The following is a 15475-nucleotide window of genomic DNA, read 5'->3' as shown; positions in this document are numbered from 1 at the left end:
GGGGGCCGATTTCATACCGACTTTCAATAGATACTGACGTCTTTCGATCAAATACTTCCTAAGTAGGATTTAGACCCTTAACTATGGGTGAGAGGTGTTTTTAGGTCTGTATGCTATGTTTGTTCTTTCTTTGCAGGGTTAAGTAATGTTTCTTTAGCATGTAAGAGAAATGCTTAGGCGGGAAGTATCAAAGACAGTAATTACTGTCACGTATGTTGACAATATTCTGTGGAATTCAAGTATATTCTGTGGAATTCAAGTAATTCTCGTTGCCCCTCCGGCCCCGCAGCGTTGCTGTGCGGCTGGTCCCTGTCCGCTGTGAAGCGCGCAGCGCCCCGATCCCCCTCGGGCACGGCTTCGGGGCCCGCGCGGCCGCCTCCTCGCGAGCGGGGCGCTTCTCTCCGCCGCGGTGAAATCCCGCTGCGCGGCGGGAGTCACCAAAGCGAAGGAGCCGGAGGCCGCGGCGAGGGCCGGGCGCGGCGGCGGCTCCCGGCCGAGCAGGCCGCGGCGGTCGCTTAGCAACGCCCCCTCCCCCCCGCTCCCGCCCCGCCCGTGACGGGCGGCGCCGCCGCCTGCTCGGCTGCCTGGGCCGCGGCCGGCGGCGCCGCGGCGGGCGGGAGGGAGGGAGGATGGAGCAGGGGCTGTCCGCCATCACCCTCTACTGCGCGCCCCCCGCCGCCGCCGCCATGGAGCCCGAGCAGGTGAGCGGGGCAGCGGCGGCACCGCAGGGGGCGGTCTAGGCGGGGGGGGGGACGGAGGGGCGCGTACCGGGGCGCTCGGCCCCCGCGGGTCCGTCGTGCCCCCGAGCAGCGCCGGGTTGAGAGGGGCGGCGGCGGCGAGCGGGGGAGTTCGCCCGCCTGGGGCCGGAGCGGTGCTGGGCCTCGGGCGGGCCGGGCCGGGCCGGGCCTCCGGGCGGAGCCTCGCGCCGCCACCTCGCTGCTCGCGGTGCGGTTTCAGTGCTTGTAGCTGCTGCGTTTTCTTCTGACCGTCTGCTGGCTCTCTTGTTGTTTTGCCCCCTGTTGCGGAAAAGTTGCTCTTTTAATTTAGCTGAAACACAGGTGTAGAAAGCCAAGATGTAGAGGGGGAGGAAAAAAAAAACAACCACTCCCTTCAGCCAAACAAAGTAACAGAAGTGAAATCAGTAAGGCGATCAAGATAGCCAGACTGGAGGTAGACCTTGTTAAGCATTACTGACCTAGGTTTTTCTTTCTTTCTTTCTTTCTTTTTTTTTTTTTTTTTTTTTTTTATTTATTTAGTAGCACGGTCGGGTTGGTAGACTCCCCGCTTGGGTGGAAGTGGGCATTTCCTGTTTGGATCCTGACTGCGCCCGAGTCTGGCAGATTAAGAGATGACAGACTGTGTTGTCTGATCCCCTTATTACTCTTTGCTTTTTTTTTTTCCCCTCTTTTTGACAGAACGGAACGTTAGCGTTTCGGCTAATACTAGTTGTAAGAGCTCTACCAGCTTACTCGCAGGTGTCCTGGCACACCTCGTCCTTAACCTCCTTTTGTAGCGTTTTGACCCTGGACTGAAATTCTGTTGTGTCGGGTGTTGTACTAACACAGTCGAAATTGTCCCTGCTGTCTGTGCCCTTCTGGCCAAAGGGTGAGATGAGAGAGCACATGGAGAGTGCTGTATGATCAACAGCAGTTTCAGCTTTCTGGTTCTCCCGCAGCCAAGGCCTGTGTGGGTGTCATAAAGCAAAGAAAAACTCCAAGGGGGCATTTGGAGGCGGAAAAAAAAAAGAGGAGAAAAAAAAAGGAATAGTTTGGATAATGTTCACAGAGTTCCTTCAGTGTTAGGCAGGTTGTCTTTCAGGTTTAATAAACGACAAAATAGAAACTGAGGGTAATGCTGCTCTAGTATGAGGCTGTACAGGTGTTGAGAGCCTAAGTGCTCATCTTTGTGTGTAGGAGAGGGAGAAGCCTGTGGAAAAAACCGAGGTGGTAACCTGACCAAAGATGTGGACTAGAAGAATGCAAAATGCTGTTGCAAAAATCATCGGAAAGATCAAATTTGTAAAGCCTTAATCACCAGATACTGTAATATTTCAGCTATAAAGTGAGCCTGGATATGATCCTTGTAGGGTAGGACCATATTTGGTGGTATAGGTGTCACGTTTTGGGTAGATCGTGTTGGCAAGACAAGTGAAACTAGCTGATGATCAACAGCATGATGAAATTAACTCTGTGCTGCAGCTGGGAGGGTTGGCTATCACTGGGGTTGTGCATGTGAAAGTTCAACCACAAATACTAGTGTTGACTAAAAATGGCATCCAGTTTTGTTGACTTTGTAATAACTAAAGCAACAACTGACCAGAATTATTTTATTTAAGAATTTAAGATTCTGAACCGGATTACCAAAGGCAGCAGTGGATTCATCATTCCTTGCACTCCTTAAATCAAGGGGTCTATAATTTTATTTTCTTTAACTACTGTATTTGTCTGAAATTTGGCACCAGTATCAGCCATGCTGGGTTTTTGCTGCTGTAGGTAATGTGAGTGTAGTGCAGGAAGGATTGAAAAGTATACAGTTTCCACAACCAGGGAATTAAAGTCTACTTTTTGAACTTCTAATATTAAATATATTTTTTTCTAAGTTAGAATATGTATGAAGCATTTGACTTAAATGACCCAAAATTGGAAGAGACCATGTCTTCAGAGGAGCTTCTAGGATAGCCTCATGCTGCATACTACAATAATATTTGTGATGCTATGTCACAAGAAATAGTACCCTTCAGTACGATGATTAAACATGAAAAATGGAATCATTGTACTAGGCCAAAAAAGGAGTGAAATGTTAGTGAAAGGCTGATTCTACAGTGCTCTTTACTCCAAAAAATACAGAACTGACATTCAGTATTTGCTTCCAGTACTTAGGTTGTCCAACTTTTTTCAACATTTGTATTTTTGTTTTGATATTCTACTACTGCTCTATTTGCAAGACTCAGTGGAGAGAAGATTCTGAGCTCAGCAAGGTCAGCTATGAAAATCTAGTGCTGTTTCAGCTGAATTATGCTATTGAAACTTGTTGCTTCTTTCTGTTCGGCTCCTCTAGGAAGGTGTACAAAGCGAGCCGTAGTAACTGAAGAAATACTGCAGAAAGTTGTAATGACTTGCAGTTTTTCTGAAGCTGCTGTTTTAGGGTTGGGGAAGATGATGGAAATGTGGTCCTTCTCCACATTGTAGAGCTTGACACATGATCTTCATTGACCTTCCCTCTTCTCTGTGGACATGAGAAAAATTTCTTGCCTGACATGAAGGAAAACTTGGTTCCCCTCTCCACTGCTTTCTCCTATCCCAGGGGAATATTTATGTAATGTAGCAAAGTGACAGGAATGGTGGTACCATGCTGGTAATGATTGAGGGCTTTCTTACACCTATGTGAAGAAATACGTGTTTTTATTAATAATTTTGGTTTGTGATTTGTGGAGACTGTTAGGGTTGCATAGACAAAAACTCAAAAATTGGAACATGACCATTTTATGCAACCTTAATTTTGTGTTTAAATGTGCATAGATCTTCTTGCAGTGTACATTATAATACCTTTTAAATTATGTAATCTCACCCATTTTAGAAAACCTTTATGGCACATTAAAACTATGTGGTTAACATTTCCTGATTTCCATGTGCTTGTTTGTGTGACAAAAGTGTTTTCAAAGCAGTTTTACATATTTGTTGCAGTAGTATCTAAAAGCTTTAACCAAACAAAAGCTCCATTTTGATGGATACAGTACAAATGCTTTCTAAAACTCTCCAGCAACAGTTACGCTGAAGAATTACTGATTGGCCTTTGAACTAGAACTGTATTTTTTTTCCTGACATTTGTGACTCGAATACATTATAGTATTAGGCAGTTGGAAGGGAAAAAAACAGACATTTTATTTCTCTTTTTTTTTCATATATCCTCAGCCACAAAAGTAAGTGGTGTTCTTTTTAAGTGCAAAGGACCATACAACATGATTTCTGATGAAAGCCCACAGAGGCAGATTCCTTGATGCATTTTTTTAAAGCTTGAGCCTGACTCTGTAGTTATTCTTAATTCAGTTCTGTTTTGTAGCTGGAGGTATCTATCTAAACTTGCCTAGAGACAACTATAAGCTATGAACTGCTTTATTAATTTCAGTAGATATTAATTCAGAAACCAGCAATACTTTTAATTGTTAACACTTACCAACTCATCAAACTTTGTAAATAAAATTTGTGCTAAGAAACTAGTGTTTTCTGAACAGAATATTTTTAATGCCTCTCATCCATTGTGAAGTGAAGGCAATTTTTTTAATCTGTTTGTTTTTAGTGAGGAGATCAGTATTTTAGGTATCTACAAGCAACAATGTCCTCAGCAGTATCCTTCATCTACAGCCAAGTTCTTGCTAATATCCATTTTATATCCTAAACAATCTAAAATATTTTAAATACCTTGTGAATTTTTGCAAGGGAGAATTTTTCCGTTTTGCAACTTACTATGCAGAAGCTTGTACTTGAAATAATGATTTTGTTTTCATTACAGCAACTTGCAAGTGCAGATAGAGGCTTTGAGAATGTGGAGCTGGGTGTCATAGGAAAGAAGAAAAAAATTCCAAGGAGGGTTATTCACTTTGCAAGTGGAGAAACAATGGAAGAATATAGCACAGATGAAGAGGAAGATGAACAAGAGAAAAAAGACCTCTTGCCTCCTGTAGATCCTGTAAGTATTTTTATTTGATAAATTGCTTCTGCTGGCTTACTGGATCAATAAAAGCATTTTATACTTTAATTTATATGTCACAGATCTCGTCTAGTACATTAAAAATTTACCTAATTTGATTGGCTCTAGAAACTGAGAAATCTGTGAGAATTATTTCTGAGAAGTTTTGTCTTGGAGCCCTGCTTCACTCAAGTAGCCCAATTAATGTCAGTAGGACTACTTAGATGATAGTGCAGAAATGGGTTTAATTTCTTCGCAGTTCTAATCTGTCCTCTCCAGCTTTTCCCACTCTAATAGTATTTGCTTGATGTCTCCTTGATTCATACTATTGTTGGAAAAAAAAAAAGAAAAAAGAAAAGAAAAAACCTGCAGGGAAGGTGTCAGGGAAGACATTTGTTTTCTTAGGTTTGGTGACAGAGGAGAGTTGAACTTGTTAATGTTAAATTACACAGCGGCATTCAGTATAATAAAAGTGGCATAGTTGTAGAAAAAACAGATGACTTGTGGAAGTAAAGAACTACTACTGTGCTTCGTGATCTATCAGAAGGAGGTTTTAAAGGATCTGGTTGGTCTATGCACGTAGAGTTCGTTGTCTGCATTTTGAACAGTTACGACTTTGCTTGACCTGTGAACGAAGTTTGTGTTTATTGATCCATACTAAAGCGAAGTTCGGACAATTGAAACTGTTTCTAGTAGTTTATTTTGGAGCTATTAAAATACATTTCCTTTTTTTCTATGATTCATAGGTAAAAATGAAATATAATTGTCTGTTTAATTCTTTTGGGGTGTCAATTAATGTATTTTGTAGTCCAGAGATTTGCAAACCGAGAAGCTGTGTGTACTAGCAGTGGCAGAAGTGGTTTCCGGCTCTCTGGCAGCCAGTGCTGGAGAAGTTATTCGTTTGTCTTTTCTTCTCTCCCCATCCTCAGTCTCATGTTTCCTTTGATACCCCTACAAACTGGTATCTCTGCTCCATCTTCTCTCCACGCTCCTACTACAGTTATACCCTATTTGCTTGCCTGACTGTGGGGCTCTCTTCCTCGCCCTGCCTTGACCTGCTCCTCTGCTGAGCTCGAAGTGGAAGCTGGAGCTGGCTGAATCCTCTCCCGCGTGGTGGAGCGGAGGCAAGTAGGCCGGGGAGTTGTCGCTTTGTGCAGTCACTAGTCCTGTCAGACTGCACGCTGGTGGCAAGTGCCTGCATTAAGTTACATGTTTCCACACGTCAGATAAGAACTTTTATATGAACAGAAATTTGTATAGTGTTCTCTACCGAAGCGTCTGCTGTTGAAATGACTTGTGTACCACACTTAGGGAGTCTGTGATGAAGAAATGCTGTGTTTGAGGCTCTTAATTACTGTTCTGCTAGACCTTGTATTTATTGCTTCTGTTTGTATCCCATAACAGCAGGGCCTTGTTGGAGGGATTTTGCAATGAACAGTTTGACTTTCTGCTAATTCCCTTCTTCAGAAGTGATGCAGGCATGCAAGGTTTGCTTTGGAAAAGATTGTGAATCACTTCTTTTTCTTTTTTAAGAGAAGAGTTTAGCTTGAAGAAAAAGTAGTAGTTTGAGAAATGAGCTGCACAGAAACTATGGGAATCTGGGACTGGGGTTCCTAGGAATTCACAAATTATGCTTTTTCCTTTAATCTTGGGTGGATTTATGACACTAGTATTGCTTTCTTATTAGGTAGTTCATGTATACAAGGAGAAGTAACAGCCTGAGATTAAGTATAAAGGCCTCAGCATAAAAGTACATATAAAGTTTATGGTTTCCTAAAGCATTGTTATTGAAAATTTAAACTTCTGAACACTTTGAGTAGGTGTTCAGCTCTTGTTTTTTTTCTAGTGATCTTCTCAAAGTACAAGAATTGAAAAAGTTGATGAATATCATGGTAATATTCAGATATCTTCAGAGTCAGATCTGCTCCCCACTATGCAGATCATGTCGCGTAACTAAGGATGTGTAAGACATTTTTCAACTGTAGTTAGCTGGGGACCAAATCGGTATAAATTTTGGGTGTGTCTCTTCCTCTTAGTAGAGCTATTTCACTGTGTTACACTGATGGAAGGCTCTGGAGGCTTGATGTAAGTGTTGCAAGGCCAGAGAAGGGTACCCTAGTGTACAAATAGATGCTTTAATTAAAGAACACCTCAAATGTTCATAATGGCTAGAAATTCTGTGTGATGATTCTCCTGCTTTCCTAATACGATTTTTTTTCCAGAATACCAAGAAGTATGTTGTATGGCACAGTTAAGACTCCTTTTTTTCCTCTTCCATAGTTTATGAAATCCTTAATTTTTATTACATTTTTTAGTAAAAGGACTCTCCAAACCGGAACAGTTTATTTGTGGAGCATGGTGTGCCTTATTACACATTGCTTTTTACCTTGACAGAATAAACTTGATTAGACCAAGGGCTGCCATTAACTGAAGTTTACCTTATCTGCCCTATGCTTCATGTATCCCAACTGAGCCAATGAATTGAAGAAATATTAGACCAAGCTGAGCTTTGATGTTTTAGCCAACAGCTGCCTTAAAAATGTTTTTATTGTAGGATTTATATAAAAGCAATTAAATAGTCAGTTTGCTGAGACCAGCATGTCTAAAACTTGTTATCTCAGTTGGGATACAAAAAAGTGTGTTGCAGATAATAGCTGTTTCTGGTCCAATTTATTTTTAGAAAAAGCACACTTAATATTTTGAATAGAAACTTTACATCATGAAATTTCAAAGCTCAGCTGGTATTGGCATCCACACAGATTCTGAGCAAGTTTGAGGGAGACATATTTTTCCATGTTGTAAAGAAACTTCTTCACTAACTACCTTGATTTCGTTATGTTTTTAGCTCAGTTGGTTAGAGCGTGGTGCTGCTAATGCCAAGGTTGTGGGTTCAGTCCCTGTATGGGCTCCTCTGAGGGTTGGACTAGATGATCTCCAGAGGTCCCTTCCGACCTTACCAGTCTATGATTCTGTGTTTTAGAGCTAAGCAGATAATGGCAATGTCTGCCTTAATAGGTAACTGATATATTTCAATAGCATGTTAACTAAAGCGCTTGGTGTGTGATGTGCTGCTGCCATTTGTAACAAAACATTCCCTTGAATTGTAAATTGAGTTTTACATTTTGCTTTGGAAAAATGATTCCGACACTTGACTTCTGTTGGTCAGCATTCTTGGACTGGAGCGTCCATTCCGCCGTATTTGTTTTAAGAATTAGATGAATCCAGAATATATTTTTCTCTGAACCGTTTTAGTTAGTAGCATTCAGGATTACCTGAGTGTTCTCCTTTGTCTATTTGATTCTTGTAAAGGCTTTATTTTTAACTATATTTTCTGTCCAAAAATTGTTACTTACTTACACTGTATGCATAAATCTCCCTTTGGTTCTCTTCACCAAGACTTGTATTAGAAGATAATTTTTCTGTTTATCCCTGGAGTGCCGTTGTTACGAAGTCTTTGTTCCATTCTCTTACTGCATGAATAAGCAGAAGGTGGAGTGTAAGTCTTTGCAGAGCAATTGTAAGCAATGTAACTGCTGATTATAACCTGAAGCTTGCCAAAAATAAATGCGGATGTGGATTGCTCATATGAGGGAGCATGGTGCACTTAGAAGCTCAAGAGGGTGTTGTGCTTCCTTCAGATGCCCTGTATTAGGAAACAACGTCACGTTCTGTTCTTGAATCTTAGCTGTCTTGGCTTTATAAATGGTGGAACTCATTATGTTCATTCCTACTTAAAAAATATTGGATACCTTCTGTAGGTAAATAGACTTGGATAGAGCATATTGAGTCTGAGCTTCAGGTTAAAATTGTACATTAAAAATGTTTTGAAATTTTAAAACCAAATGTAATAACTGTGAAATCTTCCATTTAACTGATGTGTATTGGAGGCAGTATTTCTATTAGCATCTTTCTCTCCTTGTAATAAATAGGTGTCCTGTATTTCTGCTGCACCTTATTTCTGTTCTCCTCCCCCCCAAAAAAAGGGTGTTAAAGTATCCTTGCTTTGATTAGGAAGACTGAACTTTAAGACTTCTGTAGCCAAAACAAGTTGAAATGCAGTATCTATGTATTGTTTTTCATTGAACATTAATAAGACTTAACTTTGGTATGTAAGTAATACTCGATGCATTAAAGCTACTTTGTAGAGTCAGGTAAGCTTGTACAGAGCTGTTGCATAACAGTTCAGTTCTTATCACCCCAGAATGTTCTCGTTTTCTCCAGTACCTCTCCTCACCTCATATTTGCCATTCGTATTTAGGTCTTTCAGGTGCCCATGGAAAATTCTGCAGAAATTTACCCTGGGGAAGTAAGAATGAAAAGGGGGCTTATTCCTTGGTTGTGATCTCTCCAGCTTGTCCTCAGCGATTTGTTCTCCAAAACATTTCCTGTATCCTGTTGAATTTGCCTGAAGTAGCTTCTCTCTTGGTTTTATATTGCCTTCTGAGACACTTGAAAGAATACTCCTTTTATAGATTATAGGGGCTGGCAAAGTGTTACCTGCCATGGGTGAGGAAGTGTCTGGTTGTACTACGGACACATCTTGTCACAGAGCAGAAGTTTCTATGAAGTTATACTTAGACGTGAATTGTTTCTAATGTACCAATCTGTTTTAATTGTGCAGTGGTAGACTAGTAGAAATGGGAGGAATCTCTGTGTACCATTGCCAGCAGAGACTAAAAATTTAGCTGTATTTGTGTTATTACAGTAGTCTGTTAAAAGATTCTACATCTGATTTACTTCTGTAACCTTGAAGCTAAGCTTCATCTTTTTATCCTTAAATGTTAAGGGGACACACGCAGCCTCTTGCTTACTGCTGCACAGCAGGACTTGGTTCGCCCTGTGCGCTGTGTGAATGTTTTTTAACCTTGTCACCTTATTATGAAGGATTGTATGGAGGCCTGTCAATGCCATTATTTGCACCTGTGACAACAAGCTTTTCTAGCACTTTTCTTGACTTCTTCAACTAAACAAACTCAAATGATTGTCGTTAGCCTATCCGCCAGCTGAGCTCGTAATTAACAAGCCAGAAGTGCTTTTGTGCAAGCAGGACAGCAGCTGGTTTTGCTTACGCTTTTACCTTGGCAGGATATTTTCCAAATCCACTAGAAAAAAAATCAATCACTGGCTTTCTTCTGCTTACCCAACTTGAGTTTCTAGCTTGGCAGATGATTACGGGCTACACTGAATTGTAGGAGCTTTGCTTGGTGAGTACTGAAGTCTGACAGATTGCATGCATAGGTAGGACGTTACTGGGACACTGCCTTACATACTCAGACTCTCCCTACTAATCTCGGTAGCTGTATTGCAAATGTTTGCTGTCCCATATGGATAAGGTACCATTTTCTGTGATCTTACTTAATACCTATCAAACAGTTTTTAGGAACAAGTTATAGTATGTATGTAACCAAGTGGAACTAACGGGTCTCAGTAAGGGCTGACATTTTTATGGCTAGTTTCCACAAGATCCACAAGAAAAGTATGTCTATGGAGATCATTACGGGGATCATGTGCAATGAAGAGCTTGCCTGAATACAACAGACTGTTGACTGTAAACATGTTTTAATTTACTAGGAAGTTTGAGTTTGCTTTTTCACAAAAATGAAAGCATAAAGGTTTTCATTTTAGAGTAGGCTGGATTAAAAAAAAAAGTGTTTTTCTTCTAGTATTAAAAGGCTTGTAAAAATTAAGAGTTATGGCCTCTTTCCTCAGGGAAGCAGATAACCTGTACATTCCTGTTAATTTTTAAATATTCTTTGAGTTCTGGTATATAATCATCTCAATCTGATGCTGTAGTATTTCCCGTCTGGTGGTGATTACTCCATAGTCACTCAAATTTCTGTGACCTTCCAACTAGTGTGTTACTGGCTCCAGGTGGGGCTCACAAATCTTGCTCGATTTTTTGGGGTGGCTGACTAGCTTTCCACAAGGCAGGTTTGTCCACTAGGACAAACTATTGGATGTGTATGTCATAATTTTGTTATTCTTTGGGTACAATTCCAAATGATAATTCATATTGGTTCCTAGATGCTTGGAAACAGCTTCTTCCTCAGGGACCATTATGAAGGCTTTTTTTTTTTTTTTTTTTTTTTTTTTTTTTCCTCCTGATTGACTTGCTTGTTTGTTTTAAACCTTTTGTAATATATACATATATTTAATAATCAAGGAATACTTGGTTAACCTACTTCTCTGATAGACCTAAAACAGAATTCAGAACATTATGGAAACGTCTTTCCAGTTGTAGGAATTATTTTGAGCTTGCCATTTTCCAAGTTTGTGAGTGGGAAGCAAAAGGCACTGAAATACGCATTCCCAGGTGCAGGCAGTGCTTGGCTTTGTAGCTTACGGTGATACCTTACTTCATGTATCTAGACTTACTTTAAATAAAATGCAAAAAGGACAAGTGCTGTGGTAGCTGGCAAACAGGCAGTGTCACTGATCATTCCTTCGAAGATGTGTTTGAGCTTTTGTATTATTGTGTGCTATGAACATGCAGTTACACATATTGCTACTGCTCTTACTGTTTCAGACGACGCTTACGTGGGGACCCTACTTATGGTTTCACATGCTAAGAGTTGCCACATCCACCTTATCAGGTATTGCTTTGTTTACTTCTGAGGTAAACTTGTAAGTGAATATTGAGTGTCATCTTGACAGCCTGTAAATCATCTTTGTGATTTACTGGCCATTTTTACATGACCAGTATGAAACTAGTATTCATTCGAAGTATGAATGAGTTCCCATTTTGCTGGGTGGAGATGTAGTCTTTTGTCTTAGGCACTATTTTTTTTTTCTTTTCAATCAACAGTTCATTGTCGTATCTGTTCTTTATATACACAGGTAGATATTGCTTTCCACTTTTCAATAGTCTTTTATGAATTGGAAGATTACTTTGTATTTCTCTCTCCTCCCACTTCAGTTTTGCCTCTTGCATTTGTTATTTGAACTGGTCTTCTCCACAGAACTCAGGATTTCAAGAGGTGTATAAAATGAGTTACTGTGACTACTCATTGAAGTATTTGATTGCTAACTTCTGATTTGCTTTCACTAGATACTACTGAGAACTAACTCATTTGCATCCTCAGAAGAGATTTGTAATTTGAACCATATAGGTTTTCACTCATTCCATATTATTCTCCTTTTGTGCATTCTGTATCATAACAGTTGCTAGTATATTGAGCTGATAACTCCATAAAGATAGATTTCTACATTATATTTTATTTTTGTCTTTTGAGTGAAGTAGTGAGTATGGAAAACCATTCAAGAAAGAGGATGATATCTTTTAAAATAGAACTTGCTTAATGACTTTCTTCTAGATACTAATCACATATAAACCTGTCTTTATTTTTAGTTTGTGATTTCCTTGGGGAAAAGATTGCATCTGTTTTGGGGATAAGTACACCAAAATACCAGTATGCCATTGATGAGTACTACAGAATGAAAAAAGAGGTAGGTGTGTGAGATAAGAACTGATGCACGTTTTATGCTTGCTTATCTGTCAGTGTTTTCTGAACAGATCGTCAGTCTTAGAACCGGCCGGGGTCCTGCCCACTGTTCTGTTTGCTTCTCTAGTACAATTCATTTTGAATTCCAAAGTATGAGACAGCAGAATTGAGCCACAAGTGGACACTTTTTAAAGGAGGAGGCTGCTATTAAGACACTTTTGAACTCAAAGTTTGTTCTGTTTCATGTACTACAAAGTACCAAGGGTAAATTGAGCATTATGTTACTATTTGCTCTAAAACGTAAGTGAAAAGGAATGGCAGTGATTGATGCAAAAAAAAAAAAAAACATATTTGTAAGGGATACAAAACCTATTTAAACATTTACTGCTTATTTTTAGTAATTCTTTTTTTTTACTTATTAAGAGCTAAAATATTTTATAGTTCATTATTACTGAATTGCTTTTGACTAACAAGTATTTAGTTAAACACCAGTCATTTTATCTGTGTGTATTTCATAGTGCAATCCTTGGTGAATTTTTTCCGTAATGGAAAACCTCATGAGATGATAAACTGTTTTCTAGCAGAACAAATGTGCTTATTTTATAGCAGGTACTGATGTGTTCTTATGGAAAGACTTAATGTGAATTTAAGCAGCATTTACTTCAAATAAGTAATAGCTTGTGATCTCTATTTTTTAAAGGAGGAAGAGGAGGAACAGGAAAACAGAATGTCAGAAGAAGCAGAAAGACAGCATCAGGAGCAGCAGAACAAGCCTCAGGCTGAAGCTCCTGTCCAGACAGACCAGCCTGAAGCAACAACATGTAGTTCATTTGTGAATTTAAACTTTGAAACTGAGGGAAACTGCCAGTCTGTTGTGGAAAATAAACAAGATGGCCTTACTGTCCCTACTTAAGAGTAAAGCTGTGTTTAATACTGGGCATAGGAAGTGTCAGGTGTCACAATCTGTCTGTAAGACACAGGAAAATATTTATACTTGTTCAATAAAATACAATTTTCAGCATTCTTATTGATCAGGAGAGAGCTAGGTGATGTCTGTTCAGTCCATCTGCCTAATAAAGGCTGAGGCATTCTGCCAAATTGGTACTTCTGTTGAAATCAAAATTGCACTACAAAGATTTGGTCTAAATTGAATCTGAGTGTGGTAGTCAATTTCTGTGTAAAACAAAAATGTCATTTCTTTGAATTGCTGTGCATCTCTGACAGCTGTGGACTTGCAGACACAGTGCTGTTTTCTACTTCTAGACACGTGGTTTTGATTTGCACGCTGTTTGCAGCTTGGCTCTCTGTGAATAGATTAATAGGAATCCTTTTCCTGTAACTCGCAAATCATCATAATAGCTTCCAGAGTCCCCTGTGCATGTATTTTTTTTTTCTGTTGTTGTTTGTCATAAGCTTTTAAGGTTAACTAGGTTTGAGGGCCCACCGAAAGCCTTTTTTATTACTATTTTCAAGGGGGCTATAAACACCGTTAAGAACTTACTAACTAACCAGTACCAGCACTCCCAGAGGCTAACAGTGCTCCGCTGTTCCATCCAGCGCTATAGCAAACTAGACAACTAGCATCAGTGTTCTGAGACTTTCTTACTCCGTTTGTAAGGCTTAATAGAGACCTACCTGTTCGAATTACTTCTTTTCCAGGACAATTTCTGAATTGCATGTAAGTAAACTGAGGGCTGCTGAATTATACTGAGTTTACTGGGCATTGTGTATGATACCAGTCTATAACTATAAAAATGTGGGGTTTTGACTTAAATTACCTGATTAACCTGAACAGACTATTTGTTTAACGTTTGGTTATAGGTAAGGCAGTTGCTATTGCAGATGTTTTTGCCCTGTAGTACAGAATACATTTTAATAACTGTAAATCACAAAATGAAACTTAAGATTCTTCCTTTTTTTTTTTTTTTTTTTTTTTTTTTTTATGAAAGGCCTTAATATTGGAAAGATCCTGAATTTTCTTTCTGGGAAAGCATAATGCAGGCACTTCCAAATCTTTTAAGCAGCCCTAAATAGCGATTAAAAGGATTTTACTGCAGTAACTGTTATCCTACTTGTAGCCTGTAAAAAAATTAAAAATAAATAAATTATTTAGTTTAAGATGATCAACTTTCAGTGTTCCAGGCAGGGAAATAAGTAACTTTGTCACAATCATTTTTCTTTGTAGATAAATAAGCAGAAAAAAACATGCCAATTACCATGTGAATCATTACATCTTTCCTTGAGACCTAAAAACAAATAAATAAAACCAAGCTTCAGGGGAATCTCATGTTGGGTGTCTGCATGTCGATGGCCTTGGTCCCACCACCAGCTAACCTGAGAGCCTGTTGTAATGTCGCAGGCCAGAGCAACTGGTGTTAGACTCCGTGTAGCTCAGTTACGCATACTTCAGGCAGCCCCTGCCTAGACGAGCGCCCTGTGCGGCACAGCTTCCCGCTCCTCGCCCTCTGAGGAGGAGCTGCTCGGCTGTTCACGCAGTCTGTTAGTGGTACAGAGGGTGCTGACAGCTGTGCAGAAATAATTCCTTAGCCCTGAATAGCTGCAAGGAAAAGCTTGGTTCAGCACCTGGGGAATATGTAGAAAAACATCGTGTTGGGAGTTCTTGTACTGTGTCAAATGTAAAAAAGCCTCCAGTCGTTCCAGAGTACAACCGCTACAGCTCAAGGATGTTTTGCTTTTCTGCCAAGAAATTGTCAGTTCTGATCTCCCCCCCCCCCCCAGCTGTTGCATTAAGGCATGCTCTCACTGCCTTGGGCTTTAACTTCTTTGTATAAAATGCTCTATTACTCACTGTGCCTTAACTTAATTCTTCTTTCGTTTTTTTCAAACTGTATGAAAGTGGTTACTTTTTTTCTGTAAATGCATTAACTGGTTATTTTATATTTAATATAATTTTTGAACCAGAAATTGGTTATGGCTTTTCCTTTAAAATGGTGTGGTCTTAAACTTTATGTTTGCACACAGGAATACCTGCCTGTTCACTCTCTTGTTTTGAGTTACACATCCAGGCACTGAATTTCAAGGTATAATACTTCCCCTGTAATTTCACATACGCTTGTTAATTTGCCAGACTTGTTCAGGGCCACCTTAAATGAGGTAGGCACTAATAAAATAGTGCAGGATGGTAGGCATTTCTGGTCTTCATCTATTGTAATTTTATCTGAAGGTTGAAACAGTTACAGATTTGTGAAAAGAGTAAAAAAAATAGTGTTTTACTGCTTTAACTACTGCTGTAGCTCAGCTGTATAATTAAGTTAAATTATAAAGTATTTATATATATATATAAAGTATTTACACAGGAGGGTAAGTTAGTGAAAGCCTTTATGCAG

General features: G+C 39.6%; 1 protein-coding gene across 2 annotated transcripts in view; it reads left to right on the top strand.

Moving 5' to 3' along the window:
• The window catches only part of LOC134141651 (signal recognition particle subunit SRP54), a 33198-nt gene extending 18145 nt beyond the window's left edge, over nucleotides 1-15053 (top strand). The window contains exons 1-5 of one of the 2 annotated variants that reach the window (XM_062577993.1): nucleotides 558-701; nucleotides 4510-4686; nucleotides 11213-11279; nucleotides 12035-12132; nucleotides 12829-15053. In XM_062577993.1, coding sequence (XP_062433977.1) covers nucleotides 630-701; nucleotides 4510-4686; nucleotides 11213-11279; nucleotides 12035-12132; nucleotides 12829-13041 — 627 coding nt within the window. In that variant the 5' untranslated portion in view covers nucleotides 558-629 and the 3' untranslated portion in view covers nucleotides 13042-15053. Of the gene's footprint in view, nucleotides 1-557; nucleotides 702-4509; nucleotides 4687-11212; nucleotides 11280-12034; nucleotides 12133-12828 lie in introns of those variants that run through there. The other variant, XM_062577994.1, reaches the window with a different exon arrangement.
• The last annotated feature ends 422 nt before the right edge of the window (nucleotides 15054-15475 follow it).

Source organism: Rhea pennata, chromosome 5 (assembly GCF_028389875.1).
Source record: "Rhea pennata isolate bPtePen1 chromosome 5, bPtePen1.pri, whole genome shotgun sequence".
NCBI classification, from domain to species: domain Eukaryota; kingdom Metazoa; phylum Chordata; class Aves; order Rheiformes; family Rheidae; genus Rhea; species Rhea pennata.
The sequence above is the reverse complement of the archived record's forward strand: the minus strand, read 5'-3'. Positions and strand labels throughout refer to the sequence as shown.